Source organism: Callorhinus ursinus, unplaced genomic scaffold (genome assembly GCF_003265705.2).
Source record: "Callorhinus ursinus isolate GAN/ISIS: 27379988/994484 unplaced genomic scaffold, GSC_fseal_2.0 scaffold18, whole genome shotgun sequence".
NCBI classification, from domain to species: Eukaryota; Metazoa; Chordata; class Mammalia; order Carnivora; family Otariidae; genus Callorhinus; species Callorhinus ursinus.
Window position 1 is genome coordinate 20,777,988 of NW_027397080.1, and position 24,985 is coordinate 20,802,972.

A 24,985-nucleotide genomic window follows, 5' to 3' on the forward strand; every position below is an offset into this window, starting at 1 on the left:
GCGGCCGCAGCCGCTGCCCGGGGCCGGGCGCCCGCGGCGGCACCATGAGTCCCCGCTCGTGCCTGCGTTCGCTGCGCCTCCTGGTCTTCGCTGTCTTCTCGGCCGCCGCGAGCAACTGGCTGTAAGTCGGGCCGGGACCCGGCGGGGCCGGGCGGGGCGGGGCGGGGCAGGCCCCGGGGGCAGCGGCCGGTGCCAGGCGGCGCGGGGCAGCGGGCGCGGGGGCGCCCGGCAGGTGTCTCGGCCGCGGGGCGCGAGGCTCGCTCGCCCTCTCCGCTGCCGCCGCCAACGGCCCGGGCCTCCCTCTGGGCACCCCTCTTGTCCGGGTGCGGCTCCCAGCCCAGAGGCGTCAGGGGTGGCGGCGGCGTCCGCACCCATAGGCGGCCTGGGGCGCCCGAGAGTGCAAGGGGTGCGAGCGCGGGGCGGCGGCCGGGGTGGGGTGCGCGGCTCGGGGCGCAGCCCAGGCTCGGCTGACAGGTCGCGGAGGAAGCCCATTACGGGGAAGGACTCTGGGTCCTAATAGCAGGTTAATCCGGAGAAGTCCAGGAGCGAGCTCCCCGCGCCTCGCTGCGCCTCGCTGCGGGGCTGGGCTGGAGGCGTGCAGGGACCTGTTTCTGCTTGGGGGGCGGGAGCCAAGGATAGAAGGAGGGAAGGGACCAAGACACCGGGCCTCGGAGAGCCCGCGGCCCGGCACTGGCCGGCCTTGTTCTCCCTGGGGCGGGAAGAAACTCCTTCCAGCCCTTGAAGAGGACAACAGTCCACCACCTCCCTGTGTCTCACCTAAGGAGAGAGGGGTGGTGACCACTGGTGTGACCTGTCTGCTTCTCCTTTGCAGGGCCTGGCTCAGAGGACTCCCTGGGAAGGGACAGAAGGTTCACTGAGGGGGGGGGAGTCTTAGGTGGAGGGAGGGGGATTCTAAAGGGATGAGATTTGGTGAGGGGATGAACAGGGAAACAAGAAGACTCTAGAGTCCTTCTTCATCCCCCCGTCAGGGACGGTTCCCCAGGCCCCAGGCTTAACCCTGGACCCAATCCCTTTTGCCCAGAGCTCTGCCCCAACCACTGTGGGCAGCCAGTGGGGAGCCAAGCTCCAATATTGATCTGAAAAGCACGAGGTGGGAAGGGGGATAGCCAACAGTGTAGCTGGGGTTTCCATGGAGACAGCGGGAGAGGAAAAAATTCTCTCTGCATCAAGACGAAAGAACAAATATCTCCCATGAAATTGCCCCGAGTGTCCAATGGCTGTTGCTATGAGGTCATTGCGGCCACCCAGGGCCCTGCAGGCTGGAAGGAGTGTGTTCGTTGGGGTCAGAGCCACCCAGGGCTTGGGGGACCGAGGTGATGTGGAATTCTCCCAGCTGTTGGGAGAGTGAGCGACTCCAAGGCAGCCCGAAGTGGCTGCAGAGCTTTTGTTTTTCTTGGAGCCTTAATTTGATTAACACTTCAGGGGCAGTGGCAAAGTGTGCAGAAATCAGGGCACCACCACCCCCTCCCACGACCCCCACAAGCCATCCTCCTGAGCGAGGACAAGGTCACCGAGCTGAGGAGGGGAGCTGCTTTGGATCCAGGGGGGCCTGGGGTCCCTGGAGCTGAACCTTGAAAGCAGGAGTTCAGAGCCAGGGTCTCCAAAGTAGGTGTGAGTGTCAGGAAAAACAAGGACGAGGTGTGACCCACCCAGTGCCATGGGCTACAAAAAGGCAGAGAAAGAAGTGGCAGTTCCAGAGTCCGACCCAGGTCTTCAGGGAAGAGAGCGACATCCATAGTGAAACGTCCTTCAAGGGCATCTGGTGTTTGAGCTCCTTTTACAGATGAGGAAACTGAGGCCCCAGGAGGGGAAGCTACTGGCCCAAACTCAGAGCAGAGAACTGAACCCAGGTGCTGATTCCCGGGCAGTGACATACGCCCTTCCCTGAAGCCGTCCCCAAGTTGAGCAGGTGTGGCCCAGGTGGTATCACCACCCACCCTCAGCCACGTCTAAGCCCGAAAACCCAGCCGGGGAGGCAGCCCCAGCTTTGGGTCTGGGTCACGCAAGCCTTGGGGAATTCCAACAGCTCAGTTCATGTGCTTGCGTCGAGGGGGGCGGGGTGAGGAGGGGTGGCCCGGAGGGAGAAGAGAGGTTGGCAAACCTGTTCTCTGCAGTAGTGATGGTTCAGGTTGCCACGAAGCAGATCTCTGGATGACCCAGCTCACTCCTGCTCCACCCCGGGCTCCGAGCCAAGGGTCTCAGCGCGGCCCAAGACGGGAAGAATAGGGGCTTCCTGGGACCCCTACCAAACCAGAGAGGCAGCGATGGAGAAGCAATCTCTGGGCACATTCCAAGACCGGATCATTTGCCTTGTTTTTAGCAACCTCCATCCCTGGGACAGGGACTGAGCCAGCCCGGAGGGAACTAAGCGTCACAGCCTGGCCACCAAGGACCTTGGGGTCCGGAAAGACAGAATAAAAGCAAAACCACGGATGGGTGGGACGGTGTGCTCCTGCCATCAGAGGGAGGGTTCGGTGTGAGCGGGGGCAGTCACAGAGGGGACTTGGCCTGAAGGTGGCAGAATCAGGACAGTAATAGTAAGCATTATGAGAGCTCCCGCTGTTCTCTCTAAATCCTGACAACATCTGAATCCCATTCCACAGATGGGAAGATGGGGGATCACAGAGGTCATTGCCCAAAGTCACCTAGCTAGTAAATGGCGGGGGCACCTGACCCAACAGCTGCCTCTAGAAGGAAAAGCTCTGGGCAGGCAGATGTCCACCCAGGCATGGTGGCTGGCACAATCTTTTCCCGTGTGAGTCACGTGGACTTCTGGCCCCAAGAGGATGGAGGGCAGTGTTCTCAGAAGGGCCAGGCCTGGGTGTCCGTTCCCATCCCAGTACCTGCAGTTAGGCTTCTGGCCAGGGTCAGGGTCGGCTGGCCGGCCGGTTGCAGGAGACGGGGCTGTCTGTTGTCTCAGAAGGGCGGGTGGCCTGGCGGGGAGGCCAGGTGTCCCGCCGCGTGCAGCTGTTGGGCAGGACGGAGGCTGGAGCTGGGAAGGCTCCACAGCCCGAGGCCTGGGCAAGCCCAGAGAAGCTGGAAGCTGTTGATGAGACTTGTGTCTGGCACCCCGGGCGAGCTGACAGCTTGTGGCAGCCCCCACCATCGACGGAGGGATAAAAACAATCCATCAGTGGAAGGCCCGGCTCTGCCACAGATGGGCTCAGAAATGGCCTTGAGAGCGTTCCCTCCAACACGGGTTGTGCTGGGAGTTAAGAGGCCGGGGTTCCAGTCTCCGCTCTGCCCCTCAGGCCGGCCGTCTCTGGATGAGCCTCTCCTGCCCCCCGGGCTCCAGCCCTCAGCACGTTGCTCTGGACTCCAAATGGAAGTACCAAGGAGAGTCAGGGAATAGATGAGCTCAGTTTCCATGCTCGTGGATTTCCTGAAGGAAGGCAGTGGTGTGCTGAGCAGGGGTCCCAGCAGAGGCCCCCTGGATGAGGGTGAGGAGCCTGTTCTGCGCTCAGAGCTAGTCCAGCAGAGTGCCTAAGAACCGCATCTCCAAGACAGCCCGCAGTTCCATCCCAGGTCTGCCATTGACCGGCTGAGTGACCATGGGCAGGTTCCTTAACTTCTCTGAGCCTCAGGGTCCTCTTCTGTGTAAGTGGCGCCCACCTCTGGGCAGTTGTGAGGCAAGCGTGAGCCCATGAGAAGAGCATGCTGAGCACCATGCCAGGCACACCGATGGAAATGGCAGCCATCGCTGCCACTGGAAGCTGAGGATCACTGTCACTGCAATGGGGGAGTCGTGTCCTTGTTTATAAGGATGACAGAGAGAACAGGCCTTCAGGCCACTGCTCCCAAACCCTGTGTACCCCAAACCGCTCTGTGGGGATCCTGTACTCTTACACAGGTCACCTCCCTGCTCTTCAACCGGGGCCCCACCCGAGCCTCACACAGCCAGGGATCCAGCCCAGGATATCCTGGTGGCCAGAGAGTTGTGTCTGGGAGCGCCCTTCAGGGCGGCTGGGGGCGGCGGCATCTCACCCTCGCTGGATCTGACTCCGTGCAGGTGTGCATCTCCGGTCCAAATTCCCGCGTGCCTACGTGCCCAGCAAGGGGGGTGGAGGGAGTGAATCTCTTGACCATGGGCCGAGTGAGGCCTGGAGCTCCGGGTGCAACTCGCTGGGCCAGGTGTGGGCAGAGCCAGCCCAGATGTGCAGTGCCTGGCCCCACAGGTAAAGGTGTGGCCCATCTCCCCCAGGAAGTGTCCCCCAGCCCCCAGCTACAAAGGATCCCTCCCTCTCTTCTAAATAGTAAACCCCACTCCTTGGAGCTCCTCCCCTGGCTCTGGGCATTGGGATCAATCACTAACACGTCCGTAGCCCTTTATAGTTTACACCAGAATCTCCTAAATGGCTCCGTTGATATTTTGGGCGTCCTGTGCATTGCAGAACATTCAGCAGCACCCCTGGCCTCTACCTGTTAGATGCCAGGAGCACACCCAGGTGCTCTAGACATAGCCAAATGTCCCTTGTGGGGAAAGATCACCCCTCGTTGAGAGTCAGTGGTTCACAAAGCACTTTTCCACCCATGACCCTATTAGAACCACATAACCTCTCCCTTCCCACTTTTGAAAGAAGGAGTCTGTATTCTTGGCAGCCCCACTTCAGAGACCCAGAGGTGCAGTGACCTCCCCAAGGCCATTCTGCAAATCAGAAGCAGGACTTGAGCTTGACTTGCTCCCACATGTCCCGATCTCCTAGTGTTTATCCCCTGCCTATAGCACTGTTTTGTATTATATATAACTATGGTCCAGTAGTGTGGCTCGTACTTCCACAAGGTTGTAAACACCTGAAGGCCAAGGCTGTGGCACAGACGGCTCTCAACATCTCCCAGTTGCTGGCACGGGTCTGACAGGTCGTAGGTGCTCAGTCAGTATCTGACGCAGAAAGGAAGGAAGGGCTTGTTCACTCCAGAGGGTTTTAAGTTTTTGTCAAAGCGTGCCCTATCTTAGAGACCTCGGGAAGAAGGAAAGCTCTATTCTACTGCCCTAAGTCTCAGGTGATGCTAAGAGGGGCCAAAGTGGGTGTCGGGACGGGCTGCTGCTGTGGAGACCCCCGGCTCCCCTGCCAGGGCGCACCCCCAGGGGCCTGGCTAAGCTCTTTCTCCCCCTCACCCTCCACAGCAGGGCCCCGAGACCAGGCTCTGCCCGAGGGGTTTACTCAAGCGGAGGTAACCACCCAGCTGTCTGCTATGGCTTGACTGTCTTCCCTCAGCCCTGGATTAGCAACTGAGCAACTCAGCAAGCATCTGACAAGACCGTGTTCCCCAAACCTGTTGAAACTCGCCCAACTCGGGCCCTGTGGGTGCATTTGCAAAGCTGAGCATTTACGCCAAGCCTCTTTTCTTGTTCCTCCCTCTGGGAAGAAGGGCTTGGCCTTAGCCAACGGGGCACAGGGTTAGCCGGGGAGCCACGGAAGGGGGTGACAGCTGCCCACCATTGGCCGCTCGGGTCACCCCCACTGCAGAGGAGCTCGGCGGGGCTACCGCCCATTTGCTCAGCAAGCTCAGCTGGAAGGCGAAGCCGGGACCCCACGGTTGCGGTCCAGATGTCCACATGAGTTGCCAGCTTTTATCTCTGAGGCCCAAACTGCGTCTTCTGTGATTCAGCCAAACCCAGGAGAAGGCTCGCTCCCTGCCGTGACCCCACCGGCTCCCCCTTTCCCCATCCAAACCCCTCTCCACCTCCCCCATCTCCTGGCAATCTTGAAACCAAACTATGTTCTAAAAGTTCCCCTGACCAAGTCATGAACCCCGCCGCCGCGGAGGGGACCTGGTCTGAGCAGAGAGGGGAGGAAGGTGGGTAGGAAGGGGGGAGGGATGTGGTTCAGAGCGGGAAGGAGCCTCCCAACAGCCAGCTGCTCACAGCTCACAAAGGAACTTTGGAAAGGCCCATTAGAAGCAGCGGGAAATTTCCAGTGAAATTCCAGGGGCCTCTTCCTGCGGTTACCCCTGGATGGTCCTTTCGGACCCTCTTTCTCCCTCTGTTCGCACACAGGACCTATCATGGCAGGGATGGGTTCCAGGGACTCTTCCCCGAGGGCCGGCGACACCAGGGTACCCGTCTTGCGTGAGGGAGGCCCAGGAGTCCTGGCACCCGAGGCACAGAGGACCAAGTCACAGCCATCAGAGTTCAGAGGGTCCTCGGAGATTATCCGTTCAACCCCTTCCAGTGACATTGAAACTCTAAGCAGGGGCATGCCTGGTAAAGCCCCATTCAACCCTGTCAAATGCTCACCTGTGGAGACCCACCCCACCAGGCACTGTGCTAGGCACATGGGGTCACACAGCACATTCGTGTTAGAGCTGGGAACTCCAGCCCAGGTCTCCTGACTATCCTCCCCGAACTTTCCCTGCAGCCCCACACCCTCGCCAGGCATCCTCTGTAGGAGGTTAGGAGCAATGGAGCAAGGAAGGAACCAAAGTTGTCCTAGCTGCCTCATTGGGATAGGGGTGAGGGTTTGACCACAGGCTCTCCCAGAACGGGGCCTTCAGAAGGAATCCACCAAAGCCAAGGAACTCCCTAGAAACCTGGAGCCACGAGAGCATGAGCCCCAGTCCAGGAAGCCAGCAGCCGCCCTGGACAGCTCAGCCAGGGTGTTAGCCGCCCCTCCCGGCTCCCGACCCCGGGCTCCCTCAGCCGAGCTAGGGAGGACAGTTCAACGGTTCAGTGGCTCTGGGGACAAGAGCTGGGTGGGTCTTTGCAAGGGAGAAGCTCTCCACTGTCAAATGAGGGGGCAAGGCAAGGTCAGGAAGTGCCCTAAATTTGACACCCACTCACCCCCACCATCACACCTGCCCCACAGGGAGAAGGAAAGGTCTTACGTTCCAGCGCAGCTCGGGGGCCCTCCAGGCTCAGGTCTGAGTGGCTACTTCCTGGCCCTGAGTCAACCACCTGCTCCCCAGAAACACATACTATGAGATGGGAGAGGGGGTCCCACAAAGGAAGTGGGGGGGGGCATGGAGCCCACGGGAATGACATGTAAGGAACTGGGGCACCGGGGTACGGGAAGTAATGGAAACTGGAAGCAAAAAGATTTTTAAAATGGGGTTGCTGAGGCTTCTGAGGATGGGGAGAAAGGAAGCTAGGGATCCTGGGAGACAGGGAGAAGGGGGAATAGTACCCTGAGCTACAGGAGTGGGGGCTTGGGCTCCAGAAAAGGCTGTCATTCCTCTGAACTGAGGAAAGGTCCTTGGGACCTGAGCTGAGGATCGAGGACTCCGGAGTTCTGCCAGGGCTGGGGAGAAGGTGGAGGGGAGGCTGCCCCCACACACCCCACAACCACGGTGTCTCCGAGGCCGGCCCCTCCTCCCCGGCTGCCCCTCCGGGGGCCTCGGGCCTTGGCAGCCACTCCTTCCACGGCCACAGAAGCTGCTGAGACCACAGGCCCACGTGCCGTCCAGGCAGCCCCACAGCCAGAGACACCTCCCTCCGGAGGACCATTCGCTCCTGAGAGCATGAGGACGCCTTTGTGGTGGTCCAGGGACACCCTGGGACTGCAGCAGGACTCAGCAATGGAAGAATGAAGCCACCTTCCTCAAATCATGGTCACTGCCAAACCGTCAGACCCTGGGTACCCGGGGCCATCCCCAGAGTCTGATCCGCCAGCCCAGGCTCAGGAGCCAGAACAACCTGACTGGCTACGTGGCCTTGAACACATGCCTCCCGGAACCTCATCCGTAACATGGAGGGGATGCCACCCTCCTGGCCAAGCCTGCACGGCGGCAACAAGGATGTATTCAAGCATGTGACTGCTGTCTGAAGAGGACGGGAGACGTAAGGTCCCTCCCGTCCAGTCAATCTCGTCCCACAAAGGGCTTCCAAGCCCCTGGGCACACCAGCCTCTGATCCCCGAACAGCACCCCATCCCCCGTCCCACCTCTCGGACTCCTGGTCCCTGGAGAGTCCGTCCGATGGGCCCGAGTCGCTGGCACACGCCGTCTAGTTCCGCGGGCTCCATCTGGAGATTCCGTCCAAGCTCTGCAGTTGGGGTGGAGGCTGAAGTGACCCACTGATCCCAGTGGGAGTGTGTCCTTCCCTCAGGCTGGTGAACCCAGGTCTACAAGAGCTGAGGGAGCCGAGCCAAAGAAGGCCAATGAGCAGGACTGGTCTGCGGTCCGGCAGGGTGCCCGGCTCAAGGGCCTGGGAAGGGGCTTCGAGGCGGTGGTGGTGATGAAGATGAAGATGAAGGTAAACATCTTAATGACAGCCATCATGATAATATAACATGAGAAGGTTGCCAACAGGGGAGCAGTGTCTATTGTGTGAACATTTAATCCACTTAAGCCTCCTGAGGTGAGCGAGACCAATTATTCTCCCCATTCTACAGATGAAGACCCTGAGGCTCAGAGATGCTCACTAACTTGCCTCCGGGAACACAGAGCCGGGATTCTGACCCAGTCTGCCATCTCTCTTGCACAGTTCACCACCCTGTGGGCCGTGCGGAAGGATAGGTCTCTGGGATGGGGCCGCATCGGGGAGTGGGCAGCAGGATTCGGAGACCGTGGGTGCAGAAGCATCCAAAGGCCCGAGAAGTGTTGAGGGTGTGGTGACACCCTGGGGAAGCAGGCACTGGCCACCGCCGGGGAGAACGCGGTCCTGGGTGGGGTCTGTGGCGCGCATGCCTTCGCCGGGCCTATCTCCCCAGGCGGCTCGCTGGTGGGCAGGCACTACGGCTCCTTCCGGCTCCTCCTCCAGCCTGCTTGGCCTCCTTCCTCCCGGGTGTCCCAGGCACTGCCACTCCTGAGGAGGCTCTAAATGTGGCCCGGGCAGGCAGGGAGGCCAGAGGGAGGGGGCAGAGAGGCCTACGCTGGCGTCCCAGCCCCCACCTGGACACCCGCGGGGCCAGGACCCACGACACTGATCTGCTTGGCCTCCCAAACGCTCCAGCTATTTCCCGTCCCCTCTCCTCTGGACGCTCAGAGTAAGAGCCGGAGAGGAGCCGGAGAGGTGCGGATTTTCCTCTAGGAATTTGTATATTTTTTTTAAAAAGCAAGCAAACCTGGAAAAGCTTGGGACAAGCCCAGCTAATTTTAGTTTCTAATGAAAACAGCAGGTGGCCGAGAGGATCTGATCTCCCTGGCAGGGCCAGGGCCCTCCAGCCTTGCAGGCTGCGGCACGGGCCGGCGGGGAGGGCCTCCTGGGAGGAGCCTGCAGGACCTGCAGCCCCCGGTTGAGAAGATGGGGGCACGAGCTGGCTGGCAGCGGCAGCCGGGGCCGCCCGGCCTGCTGGGGTAACCTGATCGATGGCAGGGCTGTGGCTAGAGTCCTGGGTGGCTGGGGCAGCAGGTGGCAAATTGCTAAGCCTGTACTCGGCAGTGGCAGGAAGAAGCCCAAATTGGGGCAAGGCGACCAGAACTAGAGAAGAAGCAGAGATGGTCAAGGCCCTCCACAGGCCTGGCCAGCCCGGCCCTGCGACGGCCAACACTGATCACGCCCGGGAGGCTCTCTGTCTCCCCAGAAATGGCTTATGCAGCCGACATTCGAGCCCGGCCCAGCTCCAGGGTCATCGAGTGGCACACGTGGCTCTAGGGAAAAGGCTGAGCCACCTTAGGGTGCAGGAAAGGGATCCTGAGGCCCCCAGGACCAGGTGGGCCTGACCCCTGACCATCTCTACACCCTGCGCAGGCTGGTAGGCAGAGGCAGCCCCCGTGGTACTCCCTCAGCCCCCCTCTTCCCTACCCTGAGGACTCTGCCAGGAGGCAATATGGGGGACAGAGCCCCCCATCACGCTGCAGGCATTGACCGAAAACCTTTTGTGGGCCTCCCCCTGTGCCAGGCCCCGAGGAGACCATGGCTGGACTTGACACTGAAGGTAGTGTCAGCCCCCACAGCCATCAGGCTGGGCAGACCCACAACCAGGGTACAGGGGAGACAGAGCTCCCAGTCACTTGCTGGCTGTGAGACTTTGGACGAGGCACTCCACCTCTCTGGGCCTCAGTTCGCTCCTCTGTAAAATGAGGCCAGGCCCCCAGACCAGATACCCGAACAGGCAGGCAGCACAGGCAAGGGCCCCGGGTTCCACCTCTCTCCACCCCATTCCCAGCTGCATGTCCCGCTGCAGCAGCCAGCCCTTCCCGGGCCAGACCCTGGGATCTGGGAGAACAGGGTGGGCTGAAGCTGTGCCTCCTGCAGCATGGAAGGGGACAGCTGTGGAGCCAGATGAAGGCAGGGGCCGGGGGGTGGCACCCGTGCCAGCCGTGGGGGCAGGCACGCTCCTCGGCGGAAGAGGGTTCTCAGCTTCTTCCTGGAAGCTGTCCCAGTGACTCACGGCCATGGCAGCCCACAGCTCACCCCTAAAGCCCCACTACTGTTATTTCAGGCTGCCTCCCCTCACTGAGTCTGGACCTAGGAGACAGAGGTGGGCAGCTCCTCTGGTCTACTTCATTTCTCGTTCAACGGTAGGGGCTCCGTCTATCAGCCTGGCTGGGGCCCCCTGAGGCCTTTGAGGCCTGGACACCCCCCTCCTGGTTTGTAGAAGGAGGACTACCACTCGGACAGAGGGAAAGGCCGCACAGACCTGCCAGTTTATTGTCCCCACGAGGAGAACAGGCTCTGAGTCGGCAGGGACTTGCCCAAGGTCACACTGTGGGCTGTTGGCTCAGCCAGGCCTCCCCAGCCTGCTTCCCCTGCCCAGAGAACCCCTGCCCTTGAACACCTGCCTTCACCAGGAGCCAGGAGCCTGTATAGCCTGACCTGGCCCCTTGGCAGGTCGCAGAAGGACCAGGGGCTGAGATGGGGACAGGCCAGTTCTGTGCCCCCATGTCATTCAGGGAATAGGGGCCCCCACCCTTATCCAAGAGGCCAAGCCTGGGTCTGAGCAAGAAAGGATCCGACTTGAGGCCCAACTCCTTGTCCCCTCAACTCACGGCCTCCCAAGTATGGACCTGGCCCCTGGCCAGTCGCTGGGCTCTTGGCGCCCCCTGCAGGCCAAGAGCACCAGGTGGGACTAGCTCCATAGGGGACCCCGTTTCCTCAGCTGGCCCAGGCAAGGGGAGCACCCAGACAGGGCTGAGGAGCCAAGTCTGCCCCCTTCCCTCCCAGATGCAACCCCCCTGCCCTTCAATCATCCTCCCACCCTTCTCCCCTCTGGGAGGCTCAGGCTTCTGCCCCAACCCTACCAGTGTCTGTGCATCCCCTAGGCAGGACCTGATAGAGAAGACAGGGAGGTCCCCCAGGAGGCAAGGAACGTGGGGAGAGGACGGGAAGGTTGGACTGCCTCAGCCCAAGACCACCCACCTCCTACTTACCTGTGCTGCCAGGGAAGGGGGGTTCCTCAGGGTCACACCTGCAACGTGCCCAGCTGAGAGCCGGCTGCACCAGCCACATCAAATTACCTTAATTTATCACAGCAGCACTCTGGGATAGGATCTATGGTCTCCACCTCTAGATAAAGAAAGCTAGACTCAGGCCTCACAACCGGGGCTGGGGGTACTGATGCAGCCATGAGGAGGAACGTGGGTCCCAGAATCAGATCTCCCTCGGGTGTAGAAGGAGGCATCACCGGTGGTTAGCCAAGAGCTTCCCCTGAAGTGCTGTCCAGGGCCAGCCTGGCTTCCCAGCTGCTCCTGGGAATGTGCGAAAAGCCCAGATGCCCACCCAGCCCTGCCTAGAGGGAGGCCCAGGTACCTGCGCTTTGAGCAAACCCCACAAATGTTTCGATGCACAGCCAGATTTGAGAACCATCCCTCTGGTCCAATCCACGTGCCTGACAAACAGAATCCACCTGCTGCTCAGACACCTCCGGGGGAGGAAACCTCGGCAACCAGAAGGCAGCCCATCGGCTGCCCCTTGACCAGCATCCTTAGGTTGAGCAGACCCGGCTCCCAGCAGTTTCTGCCCACTGGGGTCAGGTCTAGTCCTTGAGCTGCTTAAAACAACGTTGGATCTGGCACAGGCTTTGAAGTCAGGCAAAACCAGATTCAAGTCCTGGCTCCACCTCTTACCAGCTGGATGACCTGGTGCACAAGGCAAGCTACTTAACCTATCTGTGCCTCAGTTTCCTCATCTATAAAATGGGGAGTCCATTGGCTTGCTGAGGGGATAAATGCAATAATGTAAGTAAAGTGCTTAGCCTGGTCCTAAGTTCCATCAAAGTGAGCTATGCTTATTACCATCGTCATTAAAATGTCCCGTATTTTAGTGGGGCTTTCTATGTACTTCTCTCTTTGCTCTCCATGCATTCACTTCATTCGGCAAACAAATGGCCAGTTCCTGCCCCACTGCCTCAGACTCCTGGTCAGACCATCTTTCACACACAGGACCCCTTTTGCTCTGACGGCAGTTCCTTGACTTAGCCAGAACCAGTGGTAACCTCCCCACATTGCAGATAAGAAAACTGAGTCCTGGAGGGTGGTGGCCTTCCCCTTTGACCCCCTCTTTGGACAAGAAATTCATGCAGCTTCCCTTATAGGATGCAACAGCATCTTCACCCCCCTGCTCCAGGAAGCTCCTGCCATCCCAGACCAGGGTTGCTGGCCAAGCCCCTGGTGAAGGGGGTGGTGTGCAGGGAGGCTGGTTCACCATAAAGTCAGGGGCAGCTTGCTCTCTCTGGCCAAGGATGCTAGTGGAGAGGGGTGGGGACAGGCTGAGGGCCAGTGGTTAGAACAGAGTCGCGGGGTTATTGGACCGGGGCTTCAGTCTACATCTGCCCTTACATCCAGGTGACCCTGAGCTGATCATTTCACCTGAGACATACCCGGCACTTAGTAGGTGTTCAGCTAATGCATAGCTCTTTCCCTTGAGAGGGATCACTTCTTCCTGACCAGGGCCTTTCCCCAGCTCTGCTCCCATCCTGTTGAGCATTCTTGCAGCTTGCTTCCAGCTCCCTTACCTCCTGGCCCAGATCACACAGTGTCTGTCCTCAGATGCAGCAGAGCCTGCCCGGGCCCCTCAACCCACCATGGAGGAGAACAGGCAGGAGGAAGGCCCACCCTGCTTGAAGGGGTTTGCAGCTCAGCTCTGGCACTTGCTGTATGTGTCACTTTGGCCCTGTCACCCTCTTAGCCTTCATGTTGGAATCCATAAAACGGGCATCATAATTACCACCTCATAGATTGGGGGCAAGGATGCGGCAGTGACTGCCACTGTGCACGGCACGTAGTGGGTGTTCAATGAACAGTCATGCTCTCTCCCGTCCTCCCCTGAAATGGACGCTTTAGAGCCCCCGCTCCCTACAGGCCTGGTCCCAGAACCCTCGGATGTAAATTACCCAGCTTGCTACCCCATGAGGTGGAACAGCATTGCTGTCCCATCCTTAGGCTGTAAAAATTCCAGGGGCCGAGGGAGGAGCACGGCACACTGTTTTTGAAGCCTTCCTCCCCTGCCCCCTTCCATGTGCTGACCGAGTCTCCCGGCTGCCGCCCTGATGCTGGCCTCCATCTGGTACCCAGGGATGTGGCTGGCTGTGGCTTGGGATGGGCTTAGGTTCCTGGGGTCCTTGCCTGGGGGCGGGGACAGAGAGACACCAGGGGAGTGGTCCCGGCCTCCCAGGGAGAGAGACCTGACAGGGTCAGAGCCCGGGGACCACGCCGGGGTCCCGTGGGGGCTCTGTCACTGTCCCTCCCAGTGCCTGGCCTGCTTTGACGGAAGCAGAGGCTTTCTTATGCAAGACAGCACTTCCCCCTCTGATCCCAAGAGCCAGGCACGGGGGCCTGTCACCAGATCCAGAGAGAAGTCACCGCCGGGACCCATCAGGGGGATCAATCGGTCCCTTGGAGACCTGGGCTGGGCACAGCCAGGTCCTGGCAGTGGGAAGAGGAGGAAGGAGCGCTGCACCGCATTCCACGCCACCGCCTTCTCCCCAGGTACCTGGCCAAGCTGTCCTCGGTGGGGAGCATCTCAGAGGAGGAGACGTGCGAGAAGCTCAAGGGCCTGATCCAGAGGCAGGTGCAGATGTGCAAGCGGAACCTGGAGGTGATGGACTCGGTGCGCCGCGGCGCTCAGCTCGCCATTGAGGAGTGCCAGTACCAGTTCCGGAACCGGCGCTGGAACTGCTCCACGCTCGACTCCCTGCCTGTCTTCGGCAAGGTGGTGACACAAGGTGAGGGAGGGGCTCGCAGGAGGGGTGGGGGGTGGGGGTGGGGGGCATCTCCCTGGCAGGGGGGTCATGTGCTCGTGAGTAGCCAGAGCCATCTGCCATTGAGCAAGCTAAACCAGCACGCGGCTGGAGCCAGGGCATAAGGCTGCAGGTGGGGTGGGAGGGCCAGCAGACGAGTGCTGTTCCTTGCGGGTGCAGCACTCTCTAGTCCGTAGGGCTTTGGTCCCCAAGCTGCCATCCCCATTCTACTGAGGAAGAAACCAAGGCTCAGGCAGGGGAAAGGATGGATTGGCCCAGAGCTCCTCAGAGGGTGAACCTGGAGCTCCAGACTCCCAGCCCCATGCTGCTTTGACCTTAACTCTCGGCCTCCTGGGTGAGCCCACCTCGTTCTGTACCTCTGACAAGCCATGTGGACAGTCTCACCATGCCCAGCTCTGAGACCACGCAAGAGCAGCACCCCTCCTCTGTCTTCCCGGGAGCAGTAAAGTCAAGCCCAGGAGGGGCAGGAGCTTCTACACCAATAGTCCAAACTAGGGACCAGACCCTGTTTTAAGTAAATGCTGACTCCTCTGGCCCTGGAGAGAGGTTTCCACGTTGCCAATGAAGAAACTGGGGCACCTGGAGGCTGAGTACTTGCCCGAGGTCACAGAACCAGCAAGTGGCAGAGCCGGGGCTTGAGCCCATGCAACCCAGCTCCAGGGTCCTGCTCTTACCCATAATGAGAAAATGCCGTGATGCGGGGTCACATGGGAGCCTTGGGAACACGCGGGTAGACTCCTCCCCTGGCCAGGGCTGGATGCTCAGAGAGAGCTTTCCTGAGAAGTTAGGCCCTCCGCTGAGTGAGAAATATGAGAAGGCATTAAGCCAGAGGAAGGTGGGCAGGGCAGAGAGAACGTTCCCTGCAACTGGAAGGCTCCTCGAGAGGTCACTGGGTCAAGCTGCTGCCCTCGAGGAAGTGCTGTAAACCAGCTGCCTCTTTTTCTACTTCCTGAGCCTGAAACTGACACTCCGGAGCTACTAACCGTCGACAGGGCCCTTTGACTCGTGAGGCAGCGGGAGGGCATTGCCTGGGCCAACCTTTGTCTTGGCACCTGTGGTCCTGGACAGCCAGGGCTGCTGGGCTTGTGGCAAACCGTTTAGATGTTGTTGGAAACCAACTGTGATCGAAATTTGGAAGCAATTCTCCGGGGAGCTGGCAGAGGCCAAAAAGGCACCATCATGCTTGGCATTACTGAATACTGCTGCTCCAGGGAAGCAGCAGAGATCCAGCGAGTAGCCAGGTAATGGAGGATCTCCCCGGGACGATGGTGCCACTGCCAGGGCCCTGGGGCCACTGTCTGATGAGGCCCAAATACTAGGCTCAAACTGCAGACTAAGCACGGGAAGGCCCTCATATTCGATAGGTGTCTGGAGTTTCAGGGGCAAAGGCGGCTCCATGTGCCAGGCCCTGTCACAGCCCCCGTGCCTTTGCATGTGCTGTTGCCTCCACCCCAAGCATTCACCCCTTTCTCTGCCAGCTCAGCGCTTCCCTCCTGCAGCATCTTCGCAGCTCCTACAAGCGGGCGGTTGCTTTTTCCTCTGGGCTCTGACGCTCTTTGCTCATGCTGGGGTTTTCTTGGTTTTGATATAATTTCAAACTTACAGGAAAGTTACAAAAAAATTTGTTTCACCTCTAGGTGAGAGATTTACTTTTTTTATTGAGGTATAATTGACATACAACATTATATTCATTTCAAGCCTACAACATAAGGACTCCACACTTGTATATATTACAAAATGATCACCACACAGTTGCACATTTTTTTTTCTTGTGATGAGAATTTTTAAGATCTCCTCTCTTAGCAGCTTTCACATAGGCAACATGGGGTTATTAACCACAGTCATCATGCTGTACATGACGTCCTCATGACCAACTTGTTTTGTAACTGGAAGTTTGTACCTCTTGACCCCCCCCAGCCCTCTCGCCCCCCCCCCCCCCCCCCCACCTTTGGCAACCCCCGGTCTGTTCTCTGTATGTATGAGCTTGGTTTTTGCCATGAGGAATTCCCATAGTACTCTTCACCTAGATTCACCAACTGTTTACATGTTAACCCATCTGCCTTATCAATTTCTCTCTCTCTCCCTCCCCCCTTAATACACACAAACACACACACGTCTAAACCATTTGTGTTCACACAGCTTTCATTACACCGTTTGTTTTTAGTTTTTGAGAGAGAGGGCAAGAGGGCACGCAGATGTGCGGGGTGGCGGGGAGGAGCAGAGGCAAAGGGAGAGCGAGAATCTCAAGCAGACTCCACACCTAGTATGGAGCCCGACGTGGGGCTCCATCTCACGACCCTGAAATCATGACCTGAGCTGAAATCTAGAGTCGGACGCTTAACCGACTAAGTCATCCAAGCACCCCTCATTACATCTTTTAGACTAAACTGTAATGCCTGTCCCCTTACCCCGCTCTCCCATCCCTAAGCCTTGAACCCTTCCATGGCAAGGTGTCTCGTTTACCTGTTTCCTAGCACATGGCAGAGCCTGGCATGGAGGAGACAGTCAGTGGACGTCATCCAGGGGCAGCAAGTCGGGGCAAGGACTCAAGGGGCAAAGAAGGGGAGGCATGGGGTCACTGCTGGCCCGAAGCCAGTGGGGAGCCCCGTGGGGAAGTGCCTTCCTCACTGGTGTGTGCCCCAGGAACCAAGGAAGGGCCCACCCCTGGCTCAGCAAGTTTGAGAAAACTCTGAAAATCCTACCAGGCTTGGCTGAAACCTGCTCAGGACTAAAGTCCGCGTGGTTTGGTGGAGCGTCCAGCCCCCGCGGGGCCAAGTCAAGGCGCGCGCCCACCAGGCAGACATCAGGCGTGTCCGGAGGAGAGGTCTGAGCTCTTCCCGCTCATCCATCTCCTCACTCTTGCATTTCTCGTGTTCTTCCCTAGCGAAAGTCCTCTTGGAAAAGTCGTCATTTGTCTCCACTGAGCAAGAGGGACTTGGACATCATCAGGTGCTGCTCTGGGAAGTTCCAGGGCTGAGGAGGCGGCTGTGGGGGGGCATGGGCAGGTGCGACCTTGGGAGAGTGGTGTCACTGTGTGACACGGTGTGTGGCAGCACTTAGGGCCCACCCTGACCCAAGAAGAGCCCTTCTCACCGGCTGCTGTCACTGGGGACAGCCACAAGAGCAGCAGCGAGGCTGGGCCGGCCTTTAGCGAGGCCACCAGCTTTTAGGGTGATGGCAAGGGTGAGCCTGGTTTGGTGCCCATATTTATGAGCTGCCTGGCTGGGGTCATGGCCTCAGACATGGAGGAGGCCCAGGAGTCGGGCCATCCTTGGAGAAGAAAAGAAACCCCATTTGTTGACGGCCCCGTGTGTGCTGTCTGGCATCAGATCACCCTCACGACAACCGAATGTGTGGTGATGTCCCCCCACTTTACCACCGAGAAAGGAGGTTCAGCAAGCAGAGGGTGGTGACACACCCACCCAGCTCCAGGACCTGCCAACTCCTGGCTCTGAGATCTCAGACAAGGTCCATCCCCCTTCCTAGCCTCAGCGTCCTCCCCGTAAACTGGGGACAATCCCAGGACCCACTTCCTGGCCGCCAGGCAGAGATGGTGCCTCTGAAGGGCTCGTTGACTCCCCAGGGCCCCCCAGGCTGACATTGCCTGAGGTCTCCCAGCCTCCAGCCCTGCACCCCACCACCCCCAGCAGCAGAGGTCACCCTGCTCCTGGCCTACTGGGGAGAGCTGGACGTGAGCTAATGGTCACCAATGAGGACAGTGTATGACTGAGGGCCGAACCGTGTGCTCTCGGCTGAAAATCTGGCAGAAATTTGGGGCAGCCAGGAATGGGGGCAGGTGGCAGTTCTTGGCTGAGCAGGGGTTAAGGACCAGATGTGGGATGTCGTTGTACGCTTTAGTCACTGCTTTGTCCCAGAGTCTAGAGCAGCACCTACACATAGTAGGTAACTGATAAATACATGTTGACTGAATAAAAAGAATTTGAGGATGGGAGTGTGAAGCCCTATAGAGCCTGGCAAAGTTTCAAGGTCACCATGAGCAGGACATACTGGGCTCCCAGAGCGGGCTGGCCTGAGCATGACAGGGAGCGGCGAGAAAGGCGGTGCAAACTCCTCCCCTCTCCCCTCCATCTGTGGGCAATGCGGAGCCTCTGCCCACCTCTTCACATCTCATTCTGTGACCTTGACCGAGGCCTGTCCTGAGAGAGGGGATTCGATGAGCCCTGAGACCCTCCAGCCTCTGGCTGCCATGGTTGGGAGGTGATGGGGTGCACTGGCCAACGCAGAGTGAGGATTCAAACCCAGGCCTGCCTTCCCACCCGCTGCGTGTCTGACGTCACCTAGACGCCTTACTGACTGTAACGTCAGACTGGATTTAAGACGTGAAGGCTTTTCAGTCCTAGGCTGTGACCTACCAAAACCTCTGCTCTCTCCTTGACCCTCAATACTGGCATCATAGTGGGCCCCATGAGGGTGAGCTCAGGCCTTCCTTCTGGGTGACCTCCAGGCCAGCCTTTTGGGGTCCGGGTTAGTTCCTGGTGGGCTGGGGGGGGTTCCCAGAGACATTCTGTCACCTAGAGGACCTAGAGGACCTAGAGGACAAATTCACCTCAGTATCCCTGGTGTGTAGCATCAGGCCTGGCTCCCAGCAGGTGATCGATAAATATTTGGTGAGGGAGCAAGCAAGGCATTTCTCTGCCCCAAGGAAGCCTTCAGCCCAAAGGCAAACATGCAGTCAACTACCTGGTCCTCAGAGTGTCAGCACCCTATGCCATCTGTTAGCAAACAAATAAAATGTCATTAATCACGACAATAATCACAAAACACGTCTCCAGTGCCCATTATGTGCCAGGGACTAGACGAAGCATGTTCTATATTTTACCTCATTAGATTCCCATAGCCACCTCTTGAGGTCAGTACTATTAGCCCCCTTCTGTGGACAAGAAAACTGAAATCACACACCAGCAGAGCGAGAAGTAGATCTCAGGCCTGCTGGCTGAGCATCCAGGCTCTTTCCCGATACTCACCCCTGTTTCTGAGGGCTGCTCTGTGCACAGCCCTGCGCTGGGCACTGGGTGACAAAGGAGAAGTACGGGCTCAGCCTGGCCCCGGGAGCTTCCAGTCTGGCTGCAGAGGCCAGACAAACACGCAAGACCCTTAGGAGATAAGACCTGCCACCTGATTCTGGTCCCAGGGCAGGCAGGCCAGCGAGTGTGCCAGCAGTCCTGGGAGCCCAAGATGGTGGGCAGGAGGTGTGGGAGAAGCGTGGGGTCTGGCCTGCCTGGGCAGCACTCTCTTGCCCTTGTTAGAGTGGGGACCATGAGGCTCAGAGAGAACGGTCCCCCCACTAGTAAGAGTCTTAATTGACTCCTTCCCTCTTAAATCCAAAGAGACTTCCTGGAGGTGGTTTCAAGAAAAGGTGAGCTTTTGCGGCTAAGAGAACAAAGGAAACTGGGAAGGCAGGCTGGGAGCATGGAAAAGGAGAGGACGGGCACAATGTCTTTCTCAGAGACGAGTGCCTGTCCTGTGCCATCTGCTAGGACTCCCGCTGGGTCTGCTTTGGAAACCCGTGAGTTATGCTTGAATGGCCCTTCCACCGGGATATCTGTCTGGTGCCCAGGGCATCACCATGCCCGTGGCTTCTTTTCCAGCCCAACTCTGCGTCCACAGCTTTTCCTCCCGACTTCTTCCCGCTCAAATTCCCTTCCTTCCAACACCTGGGAGAGATGTCGCACATGATGTGCTCAGAAGGTTACAGGCCTTGAGTCAGACAGGCTTCAGTTCCTGTTCCCACTTAGCTGCTGACCAACTGAGGGACCCCGGACAGGCCACGGAGCCTCACTCCTTCCTCCACAGAGCAGAGCCCGAGAGGGCTGGGTGCTGAGTTGTCATGAGCAGTGGATAGCTTGTGGGAAGGCGCTGGCACTTAGTAGGCCCTCAGAAAGGGTAGCTACTACTGGGTCCACAGGACAACTCTGAATTCCCAGCCCCGGGCCACCTTCACACTTTGGAAAAATGGCCTTGAGGTGGGACCCGGAGGACAGACACTGGAGCCAGGGGAGGGGGAAAGGAGCTGGCTGTGGGATGCGGCAAAGGGCTCTATGGAAGAGGCAGGCGGTGGCAGGGCCGCTGCTGGTTACCTTAGAGAGCTCTGCCTTACCCCCGGCTCCGGTGTCCCAAGAGCACAGAGCCAGGTCTTTCTCCCTGCTGCAGCTGCGACAGGCAAACCCCCGACCAGGGAGCAGCTCTCTTCCATGACACGCGGGGCCTCCCTCTGCTACACTTGCAGACGCACCGCTGTCCCCTTCTGTCTCTGCCAGGTGCCCCCCTCGTAAGCGAGGCTCCAGCCTGGGCACCCAGGCAGAAGGGAGGAGCCAGGGGGGAGCCATGGCCCTGGAGTCAAAGGGCTGGGACCCAGAGCCACTTGGAAAAGGCTGACAGCCACTGCCGTGGGCCTTAGGGGCATGGTGGTGTGGCCACATTCTCCAGGCCATTCTGGGGCCTCCTGTGCTGAGCCCAGGCCAACTGCTCAGCATCCCCCAGGGAGGAGCCCACAAAAGGGCCCGGACTTGGCGTACAGCACGTGAGATTTAGGGTAGGCCTGAGAAAGCCCTTCTTGGCTTCACACACAGGAGGGAGGAAGAGATCCACTGCATGTGTATTCCTGGGGCCTCCATGCTCCGTGAGGAGGACAATGTCAAGGGTGAAAGCTGCCTGAGTTCAAATACTGGTTCCACGACTTCTTGGCTGGGTACCGTTGGTCCAGTTGCTTCACCCCTCGGTGCTTCAGTTTCCTCATCTGTAAAATGAGGATTAAGTCTCTACTCCATAGGGTTGGTGTGATCCATAGGGTTGGTGTGAAGAGTATTATAAATGATGTAAAGTGCTTAGGCAGTGCCCAGCACAGAGTGAGCTCTCTCTAAGCCTTGCTCTTTGCTATTAATATTTTCCTTCCAGAATCTCTTCCTTCGGGCCCCCTCCCAAGCAGAGAAAACCGTAGTGTCCTGTTCCTGAGACCAGGGCAAGGGGCACCTGGAGTCCCAGTAGATGGACGTTGGTCTGGAGAATGAGGCAGAGGTCTCTCTGAGCAAACTCACAGGGAGCCCTGGACACCGGGGCTACCAGCGCTCAGGGAAGGAGATGAGCCCAGGGATCGGGAGGACCAGGGGCTACCTGAAAGCCCGGAGAAATGGAAGTAAGGACCACACTTGGCCAAGAGCTGGGGCCACCCTTCCAGTCCCTATCTCCTGCCTGCCCTTCCCCCTTAGTCTTTGGGGCAAAGATTTATGCTGGTTCAGGCCTGGAAATACCAGAAATACCAGAAACTAAAGTCGTCCCTCTTTGGGCGGCCACAGCACAAAACCAACCAACATGATCCTGCTATTAACCTCGATTAACTTGGAGAGGGTTCCATCTCAGGCTGTCGAGGCCCCTGTGGCTCCAGCCAAGCCCCCTGATGCTGGCCCAAAATGGCCAAGCCAGGGCAGAGGGTGGGCCGTGGAGAGTGGGTGGGGGACCGTGGAGAGTGGGTGGGGGGCCGCAGCCCCAGCTCAAGGGCTGAACATAGAACAGGGCATCCTGAGCCATTGGGGCCCGAGCTGCCCCCCACCCCAGGGCTCGGCTTCTGCTGCCTGTCCACAGACACGGGCACAGAGGAGGTCATTGTTTCCATCTGACCACGGCAACTGCTCCCAGGGGCAGCCAAGAGCACAGGCCTGGGTGTCACAGTGGTAACTGCCAACCACGGGGCCAAAACCTGCCCCCTCCACTCCTGTGGACACAGACACTCCAGCGAGAGACAGAAGGACAGTCACGGGCACACAGAGGCCCTCACAGGGCCTAGAAGAGGAGCAGGGCCTGTCTGGTCACACACCCAGCCAGCCACGCACACATGCAGTATACACACACACACATACATGCACACACACACACACCCACCACCACCCACAGCCCCAGAAAGAGGCTCCATAGCAGCTACACCCCGAGGCACAGTTCCTAGGAGGATAAAAACACCCATTCAGGCAGAGAAGGAGGGCAGGCACCAAAACAGAACCGCTAAGAAGTCATGGGGTGGAAGAACAAGCAGCAGAGCCGGACGGACCTGTGTTTGAGTCCTGGTGTTATCACTTCCTTGCTGGGTGCCTGGGACCAAATCACCTCCCCTCTGCACACCTGCACTTCACCGTCTATGAAGTGGACACAAACAAGGCTCTCGGCAGCAGAGCACAGGCTCCCAGCACTACTGGTCATGGTGGACAGTAGGGGCTGTCGCTATGACGATGGACCCTCCCGAAGGTGTCAGGAAGCAACATGGCCTCAGCAGAAAGGGCTGGGCCGGGACGATAGTGCAGGGGGCGCCCCCTCAGGGCGCCAGGGGCCAGCTGGGGGGTGGGTACAAAAAGAACAGAGATTTTAGAGGAAGCCAGAGCGGGGCTGGCGGCCACGGCTCTGCTACGCCATCGCTCTGGAGCCTTGTAAGTCCACCTGTCGAGCCTGTCTTGTCTCCTGGACGCTGCCGTGAACAGGGCTCATGTCCCGGAGAGCTTGTGAGAACAGTGTCCCCCCCTAGGTAAGAGCACTGAAGCTGGACTGCGTGCCTGCTCAACCACATGTTGTGTGAGCCGCGAGGTGACTAATCTGTCTGTAAAATGGAGATACGGTGGCACTTACCTCATGGACGCTGCAGGGAGGAGCCCACGGGCAGGCTCGCAGGCGGAAGCAGCGCTGGGGTGCGGCAAGCGCCCCCAGTGGTTGGCCTGGGCAGGACAAGGGCGGCGGCTCGGGGCACCTCCTGGCCCCCCAGAGCCTGCCTCATGGGGCTCCCCTGTACCAGCCCCCGCGACAAAGGAGGGTGCGGGGCAGAGCACTGGGACCCAGCCCTGCCCTCCCTCTGCCTCCCACAGGGACTCGGGAGGCGGCCTTCGTGTACGCCATCTCTTCAGCAGGTGTGGCCTTTGCGGTGACGCGGGCATGCAGCAGTGGGGAGCTGGAGAAGTGTGGCTGTGACCGGACGGTGCACGGGGTCAGCCCGCAGGGTGAGTGTGGGACGAGGGGAGGGCGTGAGTGGCGGCCGGGGGCCTGGGCCCTGCCCTCACTCACAGCGGCCACGGTGCCCCCCCATCCCCCACAGGCTTCCAGTGGTCCGGATGCTCGGACAACATCGCCTACGGCGTGGCCTTCTCCCAGTCCTTCGTGGACGTGCGGGAGAGAAGCAAGGGGGCCTCGTCCAGCCGCGCCCTCATGAACCTCCACAACAACGAGGCCGGCAGGAAGGTAGTGTGGCACGTCCCCTGCCACCATCACTGCCAGGGCAGGGGCGGGCTCAGCAGGGCCCCCAGCACACTCTCCCCGCCCTGACCGGGCGCCCCACGGGAACACTCGTTCAGGATCCCAGCAGCACCAGCACTCCCGGGGGGGGGGGGGGCGCCAGCCGGCTTAGGGGGTGGCAGGCGGGGAAGCAGCCGGGTGAGCGGGTGTCACGGAGCAGTGTGTGCCCCCGACACGCCCACCCACGAGTCTATGTACACACACACACCCTTCCTAAGTAGCAGAGCTAGGATGCGAACCTGCTGTCAGCACACAGATCACGTGCCTTCTCCACCCTCCTCACGGTTCCTCCGCAGATTCAGCGCAGCCGTGTTCTCCCCCATCCTGCCACTCATCATTCCCTGTCTCATATAACACTACCCTCCGAAATGCTTCTCCTCCATCAACACCAAGTGCCCCAAACACAGGGACAGTGTCTTCAACGGTCCCCAACACAGCTTACTGGCCCACCCCGGTATACAGCAGGTGCTTAACACAGAAGATGCAGGACAGTCAACCTTGCTCCAATTCTGTGGCGTTCCCCCCATCCCCGGCCCCGCCAGCTGCCCCACCACCACCAGCGGCCCCTCCTCAGCGCCCCCCCCCCCGCCGTCTCCTGATGGGCCCTCTCCCCTCCCCGCCCCCCTGCAGGCTATCCTGACACACATGCGGGTGGAGTGCAAGTGCCACGGGGTGTCGGGCTCCTGTGAGGTAAAGACGTGCTGGCGAGCCGTGCCGCCCTTCCGCCAGGTGGGCCACGCACTGAAGGAGAAGTTCGACGGCGCCACGGAGGTGGAGCCGCGCCGCGTGGGCTCCTCCAGGGCGCTGGTGCCGCGCAACGCACAGTTCAAGCCGCACACAGACGAGGACCTGGTGTATTTAGAGCCCAGCCCGGACTTCTGTGAGCAGGACATGCGCAGCGGCGTGCTGGGCACGCGGGGCCGCACGTGCAACAAGACGTCCAAGGCCATCGACGGCTGCGAGCTGCTGTGCTGTGGCCGCGGCTTCCACACAGCGCAGGTGGAGCTGGCCGAGCGCTGCAGCTGCAAGTTCCACTGGTGCTGCTTTGTCAAGTGCCGCCAGTGCCAGCGGCTGGTGGAGCTACACACGTGCCGGTGACCGTGGCGGCCCGCCGGTGACCACCCTGCGGCCCGCCGAAGGCCGGTAATTTAAACAGCCCCCCGCACCTACCCCAAAAGATACTGGTTGTATTTTTTGTTTTGGTTTGGTTTTTGGGTCCTCATGTTATTTATTGCTGAAACCAGGCGGGCGGCCCCAAGGGCACCAGCCAGGGCCTCTCCGAAGCCTGGGCCTTCGTGGCTGCCACTGACCAAAGGGACCTTGCTCGTGCCTCTGGCTGTCCACATGCGGCCGCTGCCGACCACGTGGGTGTTAGCCCTGTTTTTCTACTTGCAGACTTGAGCAGGGTAACAAGGAGTGTTCGCCACGTGCCCCCTGACCCTGCCATCTAGGGAAGGACGTGGCCCTAAGGCAGGGGGAAACCGGCGCCATCTTGATGAACTTGCCCCCCTACACATACACACCCAACCCCTGGCAGCTTCAGCCTAGTAGCCTTGTCTCTTGAGTACCCCGGACAAGGGAATGGGCAGGCACCAGCTCAA

General features: G+C 59.5%; 1 protein-coding gene across 1 annotated transcript; it reads left to right on the top strand.

The window, feature by feature from the left end:
• The first annotated feature begins 6 nt into the window (after positions 1–6).
• WNT4 (Wnt family member 4) lies at positions 7–24,482 on the top strand. The gene is made up of 5 exons (XM_025856515.2): positions 7–121; positions 13,828–14,063; positions 22,961–23,092; positions 23,188–23,330; positions 24,015–24,482. Exons 1-5 carry the CDS (start codon positions 45–47, stop codon positions 24,480–24,482), a joined length of 1,056 nt encoding a protein of 351 aa, XP_025712300.1. The 5' UTR covers positions 7–44.
• Positions 24,483–24,985: the final 503 nt, after the last annotated feature.